This window comes from Chelonia mydas, chromosome 8, assembly GCF_015237465.2.
Source record: "Chelonia mydas isolate rCheMyd1 chromosome 8, rCheMyd1.pri.v2, whole genome shotgun sequence".
In the NCBI taxonomy this organism is placed as follows: domain Eukaryota; kingdom Metazoa; phylum Chordata; order Testudines; family Cheloniidae; genus Chelonia; species Chelonia mydas.
Window position 1 is genome coordinate 89794175 of NC_057854.1, and position 15898 is coordinate 89810072.

General features: G+C 43.1%; 1 protein-coding gene across 8 annotated transcripts in view; it reads right to left on the minus strand.

The window, feature by feature from the left end:
- PATJ (PATJ crumbs cell polarity complex component) overlaps positions 1-15898 on the minus strand; it is a 210404-nt gene that overhangs the window by 193912 nt on the left and 594 nt on the right. For 2 of the 8 annotated variants that reach the window (XM_043552634.1, XM_037906549.2), the window contains exons 2-7: positions 12936-13049; positions 6712-6768; positions 6457-6623; positions 4513-4707; positions 2781-2920; positions 1063-1258 (exon numbers count right to left, since the gene is read on the minus strand). In XM_043552634.1, coding sequence (XP_043408569.1) covers positions 1063-1258; positions 2781-2920; positions 4513-4707; positions 6457-6623; positions 6712-6733 — 720 coding nt within the window. In that variant the 5' untranslated portion in view covers positions 6734-6768; positions 12936-13049. Of the gene's footprint in view, positions 1-1062; positions 1259-2780; positions 2921-4512; positions 4708-6456; positions 6624-6711; positions 6769-12935; positions 13500-15898 lie in introns of those variants that run through there. The other 6 variants (XM_043552635.1, XM_027821506.3, XM_027821507.3 and 3 more) reach the window with 4 other exon arrangements.

Sequence of the window (15898 nt, forward strand, 5' to 3'; positions counted from 1 at the left end):
CTGAGAACTCCTCTGCCCTATTTGCACCTTACATAGACACCAAAATGAGGCAAAGCAGGCAGGTTTAAGACTTCTGTGAATAAAGGATTTATTAGCATACTGAAAATCTTGGCCAAGATCAGTTAAAAATCATAAAGGAAGTTTAAAGACCCCCCACAGAGAAACATATTTCTGTTTTATTTTGTTAGTCTGTTTGGTGCAAATGCTTTAATGACAAAGCAGTTAAAATTTAATTCTTTAAAATTTTCAGAGCAATAAACAATATTGATTATCCACTAAAACCTTCAAATTTCACTAGCTCTACAATATTCATGAGGGAAATAATTATCCAGTACTACAAAAATCCCTCTGAAAAAGCTTCCAATATAACAAATTAAGATCACAATATTGCAAACCCCATTCTCAGGCGTGTGCGGCCCTACTAAATTATCAGGACCTGTGAGATTACATAACCTAGTATACAATAAGCCCTCACGCTCAAGAAAGTTAGTGGGTTCACAATCAGTGGAGACTAGCAACATATGAACATTGATATGAAAAACTGGCAAACTAACCATGCAATCAAGACGCTCCCCTCACAACGATGCATGTATGCGTCACTTTATTTAAATAAGACATTGCTTTGGGGAGTTAATCATATTCTGATCAGTGGAGACTGCTGAAAGTAAACACTGCCTACCCTCTTTTAAGTCATATCCAGAGTCCAATTGCCCAAGGTAAAATGTTTTGCATTAGGTGAATTTGTAAATTGCCCTACCCTGCCTCTCTGTAAGCAGGCTCCACTACTGAGAATGGGTCAATTGACTAAAGCATCAACTCCAACTCCCTCACAAAAACCCCAATATCTATTTTACAACAAATTCATGCAGCTTTGCAATGGAATCATCATATTTAGGGCATGATAACTTTAAAATGAAATACCTGCATTCTTAGACACAATTAAAAAGCACATACAGTTAGCTGCTGTAAAACAAAAATAGTTAAAACTGTAAAAATCCTTTCATATGTTTAGAGAGCACTAACACCTTCCAAAAACTGATTTTTGACAGTATCATAACTCACAGTCTCAGGCGGATTTGTTTCACTTAAGACAGCAGAGGTTCCGCTGTTTCTTTGGACTGACTCTCTAGCAACAACCAGATGTAAAGATCCTGTGGATTGTTGGAGCAATGCAATAGCCTGCTGATGGGAAATGCTCTGATCCAACGGGGTGCGGTTAATGGCCAAAATGTGGTCATTTTCCTTTAATCTTTGATCCCTTGATAAAAGATTAAAAGAATTAAAAAAAAAAAAAAAAAGATGTGACTACGTAACAGAATTTTGTCATCTAAATGAACATTCAGAATAAACCGTAATGCAATATTAAGTGAATTATATTAAAAATGTTAATTTATTACATTGTCTCCACTAGCATACAAGTTATGTGCACACCACATTCTATTTAATAACCCAGACAAATTGGTTTTTGTTGCAACACTACTATGGTACATACACTTGCTAGATCTTTCAGTGTGTTCCCATGGTAGGTGGGGTGATCAGTGGGTGTCTCATATATAGTTGTCTGTGGAGTCCAGGAAGTTGATTCTCTAGAACAGGGGTTCTCAAACTGGGGGTCAGGACCCCTCAGAGGGTCACAAGGTTATTACGTGGGGGGGGGGGGGGGTTCGCTAGCTGTCAGCCTCCACCCCAAACCCTGCTTTGCAACCAGCATTTATAATGGTGTTAAATATATAAAAAGTGTTTTTAATTTATGGGGGGGGGTCACACTCAGAGACATGCTATGTGAAAGGGGTCATCAGTGCAAAAGTTTGGAAACCACTGCTCTAGAACACTCCCACACTAGCAAGTAGAATGGATGGGTCGTGATTATTGAAGTTGTGGTGGAAATCTGAGGGAGTTTAGATATTTTCATCCTCTGGACAGACCATCAGGCATATCACTGGTTTCGTAGTGCATCTCTCCAGAAATTCTTCTTCAAGGTGGCCAATGAAGAGATTGGTATATTGGAGCCATCCTAGTACCTTGACTATACCCATGGTTTGGCAATGTGTTTGTTGTTGAATGTTAAATTATGTGTGAGGATGAATTTGATGATGTGTTTGGGGTGGATATCTGAGGGTTGGCATTATCTTGTAAATATGTGAGGCAGGCAGCAATGCTGTCACTGTAAGGGATGTTGTGAATGTAGCGGAGTTTCTGGAGGAAGTTGGTTGTATCCTGGAGGAAGCTGGTCCTTTGTGTGGTGAGTGATTTGAAGATGGTTTCTATAAGTCTCAATATTCCTTCAGTAAGATGCTGTGGCCAGATAGGATGGGTCTGCCTGGGTTCTCTTGTTTATGTATCTTGGGAACCATGTAGAAGGTCTCTGGGGGATGAGGTTGTAGAGTATCTCCTGAGGTTGTCTGGGGAATGATTTCATGATCAGAAATCAACGTAACGATCAAGAATGTGGTTTCATCTGCTGTAGCTGTGACACTCTTGAGTTAATTTCCCAGACCAGAGAAGAGCTCTGTATAAGCTCAGAAAGCTTGCCTCTCTCTCTCCAAAAGAAGTTGGTCCAATAAAAGATATTACCTCACCCACCTTGTGTCTCTAATATCCTGGGACAACACATCTACAACAACACTGCATACCCAAAATTATTAGTCATTTTTTAAATCTTAGCCAGTGTTTTTCTTGCAATTATTTTTTTAAACATGCAAAATCATAATTTTGCTACACTTCTGAAGGGGGATTTTTAAAAATAAAGGTTAATAAAACACAAATCTTCATATTCTTACCTGGCAGCTATGCTTCCTGGCTGGATTTCCTTGACAAAGATACCAGCTTCTCCCACGGTTTGATTTTTAAGGGCAATCACACTAAAACCAAGACCTCCAACAGATGGTTTTTCTATATCTATATATTCTATTTGCCTGCCCTAATAAAAAAAAGTTAATTTGCAACACAGTAGAATGATCTTGTTTAAAATTTATGAGTACAAGAAGAACTAGTCTCTCCCCTTCTTTAAAAAAAAATTCAGAATTTTGAACATATGTTACTTCTATAAACCTCTCCTATTTATTTTTCATATAACAGAATGCAGTATATACAGGCAGCCCAAGGTTCTGAACCCTCAGGAAATTTAAGAGCTGCTTTCACACTTCATTCACATTATGAGATGAATTCCAAACTGGACAAAAAGTATGTACAAAATGCTGATTAATGCAGTTTATTTAGAATTTCTGGAAACATTGCATAACTAAAGCAAATAACTTGTCTTTTGGCTGCTTTTTGCTTTAAAAAGGGTTAGTTTTTAGCTCGGCATTCAAAGGCTATGGTTTTTAAATACATATATTTTTCCCTCTAGTACAGAGTTTCTGGGTGCATTTACTAGTATAAAATACCCATGAAAAAAATACTTTAATCACATCTGTTTTATTTAAAATAACGTTCAGTCTTTAACTCAACCAGTAAAAGATTTAGCTTGTAAAACACTACAGTTACATTAAGGTAGTCAATATTTAATATAAACAGGAATGGCTAACCAATTAACCCAACTTATGAAAATAATGCCCAGTTCTAAATGCATAGGATAGGCACAGTCCTACATGGTTGGATCCCTGTGCCTGTACAATAATGGCTCTGCTACACTAATATGCTACACCAGGGGTGGCCAACCTGTGGCTCCAGAGCCCCTTGCGGCTCCTTGTGTAGGCACCGACCCTGGGGCTGGAGCTACAGGCGCCAACTTTCCAACATGCTGGGAGGTGCTCATTGCTCAACCCCTGGCTCTGCCACAGGTCCTGCCCCCACTCCACCCCTTCCCACCCCTCCCCTGAGCCTGCTATTCCCTCGCTCCTCCCACTCCCCCTCCGAGCCTCCTGCATGCCAAGAAACAGCTGATCGGGAGGTGCGAGGAGGGAGGGAAGCTCATGGGGGGCTGCTGACATATTATTGTGGCTCTTTGGCAAAGTACATCGGTAAATTCTCGCTCCTTCTCAGGGTCAGGTTGGCCACCCGTGCTACACCGTCTATGTTCATGAAGTTAGTATCAGTCTGACTAGGTTTTAAAATCAAGTTGTATTCAAATTAAATTAAGGGGTATATACAATGTTTTTAATCACTTCCACGGTTTATACCTCTCCTATTCAGCAGGTAAAATTCAAAACTGAAATTTTTTCTGGAAACATCTATTTCCCATGAAATTTCATCAATGGGGAAAATAATTATGGTTTTTGCCAACTGAACATTTTCTGTTTTGGGGTATTGATTATAAGAAAAAAAAAGTCAAGTAAAATATTTTCCATTCTTGTCAAAGTTTTTCCATCGGGGGGGGGGGGGGGGGAAGGCGGTGTGTGTGGGAGGAGGGAATCCCAACCAACTCTACTCTCTTACTGAGTTATAAGACACCACTCCTCCAGACACAGTACAGAAAGTTATGTTTGGCAATCTATTGCAACACAATGTATGCAAAAGAATTGACATTTGTTGAAAATAAGTTTAAACACACTGGCGATGACAGGACTTTACCTTTGCCATCTGTTGGATCATCATGTTTAATTCATCAGCTCCTAGTTTTGGAGTGAGTGGATCTACTCTGGGTCCAGATGAATTACACGCCATATACACATTCCCATTAGCAATGGATCTGTCAGCATCAAATACTAGTAACCCTCTCTTAGTAAAATCAAAGTCCACTGAACGGTCTGAAGGCATGTAATTGAGCTGTTAAAAACAAGCAGAAATACTTAGTCAAATACCATCCTGCAAAAGTAAAAATCCAATATAAAAACAGATTTGCAGGTATAAGATTTTGTACAAAACCAGCCATATAAACAATTTATCAGGATTTTAAATCAGAATATTAATACCTAGTACGTACATCAGGATTGCCTAAACTATTTCACCAAGTGTGTGAAAGGACTAACAAGAACAGGCACATACTAAGGGATGACATCTAATTTGTGCACAAAATAAAAACAGGAGGAAAAGAAAAAGAAGCAGAAAGAATGCTGAATCAGCTGGAGACAGAAGAAGAAATGCAGCATGACAGCAGCACTAGCCAAAACACAGTTCCTTTGGTATTAAAAAAGAATTAAAAAAAAAAAAAAATACAATCCCTCCATGTTTCAGCTATTTTTTAAATGAAAAAATATTCTCTCCGTTTCCTTCCATTTCATTCTCCCTATATGCATTACATCCCTCTTTCTTGTCTTTTCCTACTCTCCTGTTTTCCCCCTCTCCTCCCCAGGATCTAAACACATGTGGAAGGAGTGTCAAAATAGCCTTCAGACTACAAGTTAAATTTTCAAATGCACTTTGGTCACATAGGCCTAAGTCCCATGTTCAAAAGAGACTTCGGTACCTAAGGCCAGGTCTACACTTGGAAGGCTTTGCCAGTCTTTCTATAGCCTAGTGTGGACACAGCTTATAGTGGCAAAACTGAGCCAACTAAACTATACTGGCTTATCTGCCAGTATAACTATCCTGGCAAAAGCACAATTTTGCCAGTATGATTGCATCTACACAAGGGGCCTTTGCTGGCGCAGCTATGGCGGTCACAAATCACATCTCATCGTACTCCTGATCAATATAGCTATGCTCGTAATAGTTTGTAATATAGACCTGACTTAAGTCTCACTGAAAGTCAACAGGGCTTATGCTAAGACACCTAGGCACTTCTAAAAATTTTATCCCAGGTCTCATGATCCTTCCTCTATTCAGTTATTTCAGTCAAAGCGTGTTACCGCTCAAGTGCTCAGGAAAGACGAATAAACAGCAGAAGAGCCACTTGTGCTTTCTCCAGTTCACAGGCCACACATTTCCCGTGTTCCCCCTGGTTGGGCCTGGTCCACAAGCAACAGATTGCACATACTATAATTGCTAGGAGCTGGAATGCAATATATAGCAACACCAGTCAACTAACAAATGCAGAGGCTTTCCCCTAGGAATTACAAATGTTGACATGCCAAGCAGGAGAAAGAGTTCTCTCGTTCAGAAGTGTATTTAAAAGGAACCTGAACAAAATCAACTTGTTGAATACTGATTCTGAATATTCCAGGTATTCATTCATTATGCACTTGCCACACACTGTGCTCCTAGATGTATTTGCATTTACAGGTAAAATTGTCTTCTACAGCCATATGGATAAGACAGGACACCTGCAGAGCTCACTGGCACCCAGGGCATGCAGAATTAATTCCTGATTTTAAAGTTCATGTGCCTGGTTCAACTAGCCCTATGACTTGAACTGGGTGTGTAGGTGAGCATGCCAGGCACTCGGATCCTCCAGTTATCGGAGCCATAGCCCGGTTAAATACCAACGTGGTGGAAAACAGAACATTCAATCACCCCAGTCACAGTTTATAAAGCCAAATGGCAGCATCCCCAGTGACACACGCCTACATACCATAATTTAAATTCCTAAATAAATATAGCCAATAGAATAGCCAAAAAAGGTAACTTTCAACTTACTTGCTCCTTCAGTTGCTTGATGGACTGCTGAAGGGTCAGTATCTGATTAAACAAAGGGCTTCTGAGTGTGTTACATAAAATAGTCAGATTTTCATTCTGTGAAGTCTCCCCTCTCTCTCGCAGTTTCATTTGCAGTCGATCAAGAATTTGTAGCACCTGCTGCTTATCTGATACATCCCAAAATAATACAGATTAGAATTCTGGCTCATAATTCTCTTACTACTCAACAAAGATAATTATTCTTAAAACATCTACCTGAGGCAGGATTTTCAGGCATGGTGAATTGATCTCTTTGGAATCAGTCAGAATAATCTAGATGATGTTAAAAATAAATAAATAAATAAATCGACTTAGAAACCAAGTGTAAACTAAGTTATACCTTCCAGCAGATTGCTTAAGAGACAGAGTCAACTCAAAAAAAAAAAAATTTATTTTACTGTATCATTTCTATAAGTAACATGTAAGATTACTATAATCGATATTAGAGGATAAACTTCTATTTTTTCATTGTGTTTACTTCACTTACAGTATTGTTTACTTTGTTATAATCAAATGCAGTCAGTTTCACTGCTACTTATAAATAGTCACCAAGTTTCCCTTTGTTGTTTGTTTGGGCTTTTCACAAAGCAACAAGGGCAAAAAGGATTTTTTAAACACAGAAAAATGCAACTGTAAAAGACATAGAACTTGACAGAGGAGATTGAAATACAGTTTGCTGCGACATTCCTATTTTAAACTTGTTTTTAATTGACTACACTTTAAGCAGATGTCCTTTCAAAATACACAACTACTTTTTCCACTGTTATTTTAATTATTGAAATACTGGTAGACTCCTCATAGCTATGGGTCAATCCTACAATCCGATCATGTGGGTGGAACCTTACATCTGTGCGAATCCCCTCCAAAATCAGTGGTGCTCCACCCATGCAAAATATATTGTAGAATCAGAGTCTAAAATTGGTCTAGTTGACAAGGCATTGGGCTTGATAAGGAAATCTGAGTTCTATTCCCCGCTCTGCACCATGAACCTGCTGCGTGAACTTGAGCAAGTCACTTCACCTCTGTTTCCCCTCCTGTCCTTTGTCTGTCTTAGTTATTTAAATAAACTCTTTGGGGAGGAAAGGAGTACTTGTGGCACCTTAGAGACTAACCAATTTATTTGAGCATAAGCTTTCGTGAGCTACAACTGGACCATCTCTTACTATGTGTATGTACAGTGCCTAACACAATGGGACTCCAATTTTGGTTGAGGCCTCTAGGTAGTACTGTAATAATAAATAAAATATAATAAATAATAATAAAAAATAAATAAATAGCGTTCGCAATATGTTTTGTGAGACGATAAAGCCCTAATGTGCATATCATCACCTTGCATTTACATAGGGCCTGGCATGCTGAGGGCCACCAAAGCAGTTTATCAACTTAAACAGATACACAGTATACGCCTGACTTTCCAACCCCCTATTATCCAAACCTCTGCAGTATCTGAATCCCCACGGGGGACAAGGAAGGGATATGGCTAATGCAGAGGTCCGGATAATAGAGCAGAGACTCAGGGACGCGGGGGAGGCCACCCTGCTACTGAATGGCTCCTGTGAGAGCACAGAGAGTCCTGTGCAGCCCCGCTGTCACAAGAGCAAGTGAGCAAGGCCATGACATACAGTGGCCAACTTTCTAATTGCACAAAACCGAACACCCTTCTGTCACCCCTTCCCCAAGGCCCCGCTCCTGCCACACCCCTTGAGGCCCCGCCCACCTTTAACTCCAGCCCCCTAGGGTGTGGGCTCCAGGGTGGGGCCAGAAATGAGGAGTTCAGAGTGCGGGAGGGGGCTCCAGGCTGGGGGTGCAGGCTCTGGGGTGGGGCTGGGGATGAGGAGAGGGCTCAGGACAGGGGCAGAGGGTTGGGATGTGGGAGAGGGTGTGGGCTCCAGGATGGAGCTAGTGCACAGGAGGGGGCTCAGGCAGGGGGTTGTGATGTGGGAGGGAGTGCGGGGTCTGGGTGGGACTTAGGGTGTGGGAGGGGGTTCCGAGCTGGGGCAGGAGGTTCAGGGTATGGGTGGCGCTTACCTCAGGGGCTCCAGGGCAGCATGTCCAGCCCCTAGGTGGAGGCATGGCCAGGTGGCTCTGTGCGGTGCACGCTGCCGGCGCCCAGAGGCACTGCCCCCCACAGCCCTTATTGGTCATGGTTCCCGGCCAATGGGAGCCGCAGAGCCAGCACTGGGGGCAGGGACAGTGCGTGGATTTCCCATCTGCCCAGGGGCTGCTGGGACATGCCAGCCGCTTCTGGGAGCTGCATGGACCCAGGGCAGGCAGAGAGCCTGCCTTAGCCCTGCTGCACCACCAGCCAGACTTTTAATGGCCCAGTAAGCAGTGCTGACCGGAGCCGCCAGGATCCCTTTTCGACCACCTGTTCTGGTTGAAAACCGGATGCCTGGCAACCCTACTGTGACTGTGGAGCTGCATGAAGGCGCAAGGTGCAAGGAAGGCTGCAGTCCTGGTGGGGCAGAGCGGAGTCCTAACCGGGGGCCTCTGCCTCCCCCTACACCTTACGCCTGCAATAATCAGAGTGTAGGAGCAGTAGCACAGGGTTCCCTCTGCAGCCCGGATGTCAATCCTACAATCCGATCATGTGGGTGGAACCTGTGGAGTCCTTCTCGATTATCCAAACAAAACCCGGATCCCCCATCTTATCTGGGGATAATCAGGAGTATACTGTGTGAGGAATAAACAAGGTTAATTCATTAATAACCAGCCCCTCTGAGGAAAGGTTTGTGCCACTTTTGCAACAATCCCCCCTTAATTCCACACTTGGCTTTGGTCCTGAATCAACTCAGAAGAAAATACAACAGACTGAAGCACCAACACCACTCTCTCCTATATTCCAGGCCTGACTTTGCTTAGTTTGAAAGTATCTTATGAGGTTTATCAAACAGGGCAATTTTACCTGCCCCACACTCAAACACAATTCATAGGAGCTGCAAAACAATCCCATTGTGGAAGTAACTGGAAAACACCCTAAAGACAGCTCAAACACAGGAGCTGTCACACCACAAAATAAATTCACACCACAAAATAAATCCAATCTGGCAGGAAACCTGAAGACTCACTAAGGAAGCAGCACATATTCAAGAACCACCTCATCTAGAGGCTTGTGTTGATACTGTCTTGAAGGTGAATCATGTTTGTGTTGTAGTGGGTGGAAGGACAGTAGTTATGACATGGGGTAAGGATTCAAGAGAGAAGGATTAAAGCAGAAAAAATGGGAGTGTCCTTTTGGCTCCACCAAATAGGCAGAAGAGCCCAGGAGAAAAAGAATCAAATGAAAATTTCCACTTACAGCCTTAAACGGTTGACTGGAGCTGCTAAGAGCTATTGCAGAGGCAGCTACACACCAGTGGCAGTTGAAGTGATCCTCACGTACAGTCTGTCTGTCCCAGTCCTGTTTCCTCCCCATCCCATTCTCCTCACCTCGCTAGTTCCAGTCTCACCTCCTCAGGCTTTTCGTCCTCAGCTCCTCACCTGTTCTAAGTGCTAGTCTTCTTGCCCAACCATTCCCAGTTCTCTCTCTATCCCCCGGCTCCTTTTCTCTGGTCTCCTCCTCTTTGCTTCCACCCCAGTTTCCACTGCAACTCCCATGCTCTCTAGCTTCCAATCCTAGGCTCTCCTACCAGGCTTCTTGTTCCATTTTATACTGCCCTTCCAACTCATCCAGGGCTGGATTAACCATCACTGAGCCCTAGGAAACCACAGGGTTGCACCTCTGCTCATGTTGTCCCATGCCACCCAGGATGATGGGGCAGCCAGGCCAAATTTGGATGAATGCCATTGCAACCTGATGCACGGGGTCTCAGCACCACTCAGGTTTGGGCCCTAGGCACATGAGTAGCCTGCCAATGTGTTAATCTGGCCCTGGTTTTATCCCCTGCAATCCAGCTCTTGTCTCCTCTGCATTCTAATCAGAAAACTTTTCTTCACACTGCCTGGGCCCAGCAGGGTGCCTCTGAGAGCACAGGAGAGGCAGGTTCCCTGCTTTCGGTTCCAGGGCCAGTAGGATTTTTCAAACTTGGCCAGATTTGGACAGTTTTTCATGGAGATATCAAAAGATACATCCCTGATACAAAATGGTCCGTTTATACACAAGCAAACAGTGTAGCTCAAGGGTTCTCAAACCTTTCCATGTTTTAAGTTCTCTCTTGGGCACCTCCCCTCTGATTCGCAATTGAACAACGTCTATGCGGCAACTACAGCAATTGCTCACGTGGTTATGTAATATTAGAAAAGTTTTCGGCATTTTTCAGTGCAATTTAGCAACTGGGAACAAGGAAGGATAGTATCACGTGACCAGCCAGCTATCTGCAAACTGCCAGCAAACATTTCACAGAAGAATGCAAGGAGCTCATGGCATGTGCAAGGCACTCAGGTCTGCAGGGTGTGACACTCCAATTTCAATCGCAGTAACATCCAAAATGTGTTAGGTACTGTCCAAACACAGATGTAGGCCAGGTCTATACTAATAAAAAGGTTCACCAGTATAGCAATACAGGCAAATCCTAGTGTGGACACAGCTTATATAGGCAAAAAAGTGCTTTTGACAGTATAGCTTATACCAGTTTAGCAAGTGAAATAAGTTACATCAGAAAAAGCCTTTTTATGCCTGCAGCTACACAAGGGCCTTTGCTAGTATATAAGTGTCACACAAAAAAGGTCACACCCCTAAACAACATTACTATACTAGAAAAAGTTAAGACCTGGCAAAGATATAGTGTCCTGTCCCAAAGTGCATAGAATTTTCTGAACAACTCTGGAATCCTTCAGAAGGAAAGAAGCTATTTTATACAGCCCTGTGGCAGGATAACGTGTTACCTTAGACAGTCCAGGAGCCCACGCACCTAATCAGGAAAGAATTATGGCCTTAAAAAACAAGACTTTCATCAGGGTATTGTTTAAGACAAAAAGCATACTCAGTGGTGTACAATACACAAAAACATGGATGGTTCCTGCCACAAATTTATGGCTGTGTCTTCACAGCAGAAGAGATGTGTTTTTTCCACCAAGATATCTATCTCAATGTAAAGTCCTAGTGGAGTCAAGGCACAGGTAGCTGTTACCTTGACTAGCTACACTGAGTTAAAAATTACGGTGTATTGTCTCCACTAGGACTTTACATTGAGATATATGTCTTGGTGGAAAAAACATATCTCATTTGCATTGGAGATGAAGCCTATGTTTAAAGACACATGGGGCCTGGTTTTCAGAAGTGCTGAGCACCAAAAACTCCAGCCGAATCCATGAGAGCTAGTGGCACTCAGCACCTATGAAAAATGTGAAAAGAGAATACACGGAAAACTGGAGAGGTGCAGAAAAAGGTTTTACTTTCTCCTCCCAATCCCCCCACAATAATCAAACTAAATTTCCTCCGATGTAAAAATAAAGAGCCCGTTACATCCTGGCAGCTACATCTACTCACATGCAGCAGGAGCGGAGACTGGGGGGAAAATGGGGAAGTATTGCCCCCCCAAACCAGAGCTGACACTTGGGGGGGGAACCACAGGAACACGTGCCCCCCATATCTTTGCCTTCCATTTAGCACAGAGGTTTTCAAACTCAGGGAGGGGATGTGTGGAGGAACACTCAGGGGGGTAAGCGGTGACTTCAGGGAGCTCAGAACAGCCCCACACGGCAGGACTTGGAGAGGGTGGCCAGGTGTCTGGTTTTCGACCAAAAAGGTGGTCAAAAGGAAACCTGTCCAATCAAATCTACTGACTGAACACCCAAAGTCTGTTTTTTAAATATTTTAAAGTTGGCAACCCTATCTCCAAGCCCTGCCACACAGGGCTGGCCTGAGCTGCCTGGCACCACCACACCCCGCCAAACGTTCCTCCATGCCCCATCCCCAGTTTGAAAACCCCTGCGATAAACAGAAGGCAGAAATCTGGGGGTGGCACATAACCCCATGTGCCACCCACATGTCATTTCTGCCCCCCAAACTAAGCCTATGACAGAGACCTCTGATCATTTTCAGAGTGACAGAAAGTGATCAGCTCCCCATTTCCAAATCAAGCAGGTCTTGGACAGAGTATGGAGTTAAAACCAGAACCAGCTGGCCAAACCCCTTTGGAACCAGTGGGGCTGCTGCTGAAACGGGCCTTGAATCTGAACTGTCCCTGACTGGGAGTAGTTTAAAACTATGTTGATTGTGGCACTATAAAAAGTGCCTAGACCGACAGCTCATTCCCTGGCTCATCGGAGCTTTGCAGAGCCAACGCCAGTCCTGCCCGAGCTTCACTAGGTTTGGGGTGCTGTCCGGTGAGGATTGGTGAAACTCAAACTTTCAGGAAGTTCCTGACCTGCCCAGTCCCAGCCGCTGCTCATTCCCCCTCCTACCCTCGGGAGCATTAACCAGCGAGGGGACAGGAAACGGACAAGGGGGGCGGGGGTCCCAGCCTGTGGGGAAGCCAAGCTGCCCCCGAGTGTAATACCTGGTCCGCAGAGGCGGGTTGCAAAAGGCCTGGCTGCTCCCGGGTCGCCGTCTGCTCTGTGCTTTCACCTGGGCGGAAACGAGCGGCTGGATTTTGACCGCACCTCACCGTCACCTGCAACACAGGAAATCAGCCGGGCGAGCGCCGCGTACGCACATACCCACAGCGCTGCGGGCCGCGGGCGAGCTCCGTGCGGGGCTCGGCGCGGGGCAGGGGGACTCGGGGGGGAGAGGGAGGGAGGCAGGGAGAGAAATAGGGAAGGGCGGGGGGGCGGGAGAAAGGAGTGGAGGGAGACAAGAGGGAAAGAAGGACAAGAAAAGCACAAATTATTCCCAAGCAAAGGGGATGATGGGGGATGGAGAAGCTGGGGGGAGTGAAAGAAATGGGTCCTTTCATTTCCACCATGTAAACATGTTCTTGAACTCATACCAGGGCTGGCCCTGCGGCGGAGCGGCCTTTAACTAGGGTCTCTCATTGCCCGAGTACCATATTGGCCCCTGATCCTGCTAACACTTACACGCAGGCTTAGCTTTACTACCCTGCCTAGCCCCATTGGTTTCAATGCCACTGCTCGCCACAGCAAAAGTACAAAAGTCAACTCTAATAATATTTGTTGGTTTTCTTAAAGCCCCAGCTCCTGGATTCAGGTGGTTAGAGAAGAATCTCAGCTTTCATTTAAAAATAAAAAAGACAAAAATAAGTAAATTTCTAGCCCTCATGGCTGTGGAGGAAAACTTTAAAATATGACCCAAATGCACCCTTAATAAAATGAATCCAAAGATTTTTTTTAAAAAAAAAATCTCATGAGTTTTAAGCCAATCATGTGATTTCTGGATGTTTGGAGTTGGCAATACCCTGAGCACATGCAGGACTGGGGCCTTGGATGGAAGCTTTGTATTGTCCTTGAAAACATGGTATTTCAGTCTGTCCATGGACAGTCACTCAAAGTTGCCATTTGGAATTCAGGGGTTCACTGACTGTAATAAAAAGGAAATAGAAAGAGGACACAAAGCCAAGCAAAAAATTCAAAAGACTTTAGGCTGGTGATGTGTTTGACAAAGAACTTTCTGAGATACCTATAAACATAGCACATAAAAATCTGGATGAAAAGAAAATGTAGTTTTAGAAGAGGCTGTTGGAAAGGGTCAATCAGATCTTCATAGCGCAACAAATCAGTGGCTAGCTAGGATTTCATGGCTGTCGTACCTGAAAGCTGCAGTTGCTTGGAACTTCACAACAGCAACATTGTTAGAACTCGCCTTGTCCTGCTTTAAAGGCACTAGCTCCTACCACTCCAACTAAAGAGGAATGGCCATTAGCCATCAGCAGTATAGGGACTTGAACACACAGTTGAGCCATTCTGATTCTACCCAGAGAGAGCAGTGACACACAAACATACTATATTATTATTATTGTTTGTATTATCTTAGTGCCTAAGACTCCCAGTCATACTATGTTCCAAAATAAAATAAATCCAAAAATGACTCTTTACATTATTTATGGTTCAAAAATTGATTCCTAGTTCTTTTACATTCATGAAAATTCTCTAGTTAGCTGAGGCGAAGACAGGTAGATACGAGCAAGTATTACCATTCATCTTGGATGGTAAATAATCTCGAAGGGTAAAAATGTGACCCACTATTATAAAACCAAACTGTTTTCAGAGGTGGTGACTGGTAATTGAAGGCTTGACTTGTTTTCTTCAACACTACAAGAGATAAACTCTAGATGTATGTGAAATAAACTAAAAAAGAGGACAAGGTAGGTAATATGATGTTTGTATTTGAACAAGTACTTTGTAATAATTCTTTGCATTTCTATAGCATCTTTATCCAATTCAGCAGCTGAAAACTTATGCTGCACCAATATGACTTAGTTTGAAACAGCAAGATTCTTTTATGGTAGTGCAGTATATCGACACTAGGGATTTGGACAGGTGCAGGTACATTGGTACAAGAATCCCCAGTGTGTAGATAAGTTCTGTATTTATTAAAATTTGTGAAGTACTCTGTGATCCTTGAATAGAAAAATGATGGCTAGAGATGACCCTGTTGGGATTTGGAATTTGTGGTTTCGGGGAGCCTGATGTCATATCTACACTACAGTTTTTCTAATGTTAAGAAACCTTTTTTAACACAGGTTTAAATGAGTTTGGTTAAGCACATGTCATTTTGGCCATTGTGGATTGGACATAACTGCATTGTAAACCACATTTTGTAGTCTGGGTCATTTGCTTAATCTGTATTTCCAGATGTTGATTTTAAATTATTTTGAAAAAAATTGTATGGTGGGAAAACTAGTCTAGACAGGGCCTAGGTATTTACTGATGTTAATGTGTTTGTCATTTATAGTGATCAATAGGAATCATTAGTTTTTTTCTTTAACATTCTGAAAAGTAGAACACAATTTTGTACCTTTTTGTATAATACTTAGCTGCAGGAAAAGAATGTGCCTTGTGGGTGTCAGCTAGAACCAATTATAACCTGCCTGACCTGTCATAGCACTAAAATGTCTAGCTGCATTTTATTTCTTCGGCTAAAAGAAGAACGGCTATACTGGGTCAAACTAAAGGTCCACCTAACTCAGTATCCTGTCTTCTGACAGTGGCCAATGCCAGGGAATGAACAGACAGGTAATCATCAAGTGATCCATCCCCGGTCACCCATTCCCAGCTTCCGGCAAAAAGAGGCTAGGGACACCATCCCTGCCCATCCTGGCTAACAGCCATTGATGGACCTATCCTCCATAAATTTATCTAGTTCTTTTTTGAACCCTGTTATAGTCTTGGAGATTTTGCTTAAAATTAACCCCCAGTGTCCAGGAACCTCTCTCCCACCAATGAGCAATGTTTGGGTTGGAGGAAAATATGAGGCAGATACTCTTTTTGCTCCTCTCCATCCACAATCCTGCCAAAAATTAGAGACTTCTTTAAAAAATGACATTCTAAATCACAAATCACAAAT